This window comes from Chaetura pelagica, unplaced genomic scaffold (genome assembly GCF_000747805.2).
Source record: "Chaetura pelagica isolate M959 unplaced genomic scaffold, ChaPel_1.0 scaffold115, whole genome shotgun sequence".
NCBI lineage: Eukaryota > Metazoa > Chordata > Aves > Apodiformes > Apodidae > Chaetura > Chaetura pelagica.
Window position 1 is genome coordinate 3,037,630 of NW_009953761.1, and position 1,738 is coordinate 3,039,367.

At 42.7% G+C, this 1,738-nt stretch overlaps 1 protein-coding gene across 1 annotated transcript in view; it reads left to right on the top strand.

Annotated features, from left to right (window-relative positions):
* Positions 1-1,138: 1,138 nt before the first annotated feature.
* Positions 1,139-1,738, top strand: part of OLFM4 (olfactomedin 4) — a 22,612-nt gene continuing 22,012 nt past the window's right edge. The window contains exon 1 of the mRNA XM_010000880.1: positions 1,139-1,156. Coding sequence (XP_009999182.1) covers positions 1,139-1,156 — 18 coding nt within the window. The remainder of the gene's footprint in view (positions 1,157-1,738) is intronic.

Here is a 1,738-nt window from a genome sequence, read left to right on the forward strand (position 1 = left end):
GATGACCTCCTTTGACCTGCTGGACACACTCTTCTTAATGCAGCCATGTTTTGGCCTAGGGAGTTCTTGACTTCTTTTACAAGTGTACTGACTTGGCCATCCCCTTAGTCCAGACTAGAACCTTCCTCCCAAACACCAAGCTCATTTTCCCAGTGATCTGCAAAACTCTGGAGAGAGATTTTAATTTCTCTTGAACCAGGTGGAGGCTTGCAGCTGACTCCACCAAGGTGATAGCCAGTTGGAAGTGGGGAGTTCCCAAGGTGGGCTGAATGCCTTGGGAACTGCAGGCAGCTCACAGCCCATCATCTGGTAGTGTGGTACAGCTGGGGAGTGTGGAGGCAACAATAGGCATTGCCTGTGGCCTTTTTAAATCTATGGTCAGTGCACTAGAGACAGAACAAGTGAGTAAGCATTGATGAGTCCTCAGTGTTAATGCACAAGTAAACATGAATGTGTACATTATAGTGTTAATGTAGGAGACATAAGCCTACAGGGAAGGAAACGGGATTAGAGTCTGTTTGTGTCCTACCTGGGCTGTGTGAGAACTGAAGGAGCTGAAAAGCTGTAGAGACCCCTGTGCATTTTACTATTGTCACAGACCTGTCGGCCTTCGAAAAACAGGGAGGATGTTTCTGGTGTGTGAACAGACTAACCTGACCTGCTTTTCTCTGTACCTATAAGAAGTAATAAATATCACCTAGGACAGGATTTTCTGCTTATCTTAAAAGGAATCTGTAAGAATTTTTGTTATTAACAGTAAGAGCAGTTGTCTATTTACCTATTAGCAAATAAGCACTCGATGTTCTGCATAACCAAGATTAAGATTAGATACGGCACCTTGTGGGAAAATTCTGTCAGGAAATTGGAGGTAGTAAATTTCTGCTGGTGAGTAACTCATATGTTCTTTGCACGTTAGTAATTTGGCACCTATTATTATGTGAGTTCATGACATCACTTATACAAAAACTTAAAAAAAACTCATGCAAGTTCCTTAACGTTTGGTTGGGGAAATCCCCAGACTCTGTTATAAAAGACCTCCTTTGTCCCTTTGCCATCACATCTCCTGGCTGAGAAGATGAAGCACAGACAGGTGGCTGTGCTGCTCCTCATGCAAAGCATGATTGCTCTGAATGGAACAATGGCAGCAACAGAAATGGTAAGATGGTGGTCTCATCACCTGGGCATTGGTGCCTTCTTATCTTCTCATGTAATTTAGATTTCTGAAGATTCTTTTAAGTTAACTGGAAAATTATTAGGCAAGTGTTAAGATCTCTGCATGGAGAAAGTTTAAAGTATTCCTCCATCCTCCCCCCAACGAATGTAGAGGGACTGGGTAATACATGTAAAAGTGAGGCACAGGTTTAAAATCAGAGTCAAATTCTGCCTTTGGTTAGATGAGTGCAACTCCCAGTGAGGATCTGAGTGGATATTAAATGCTCTGTGCAGCTTCTAATTAATTAGCAAGGGCTTATAGCAGGAAAGAGTCCATGTCTTTGATGTGGAAGGAGTTGGGAGGTGGGAGCTTTTGCAGTTGCATGATTGCTGTCATACTCTGTGACCAGGCATCTGAAAGCCATACTGGATGGTTTTTGTGTGATGCTCTCCCTATTCCCCACAAAACTGTACCTGGTTGGGCAAGAGGGAAATTCAAATCAAAGCCATCAATCGCAATAAAAGCTCAAATCCAACAAAAAACCCAGAGAAGAAAGGAGAAAGGAAAACAAAACAAAGCAAAAAG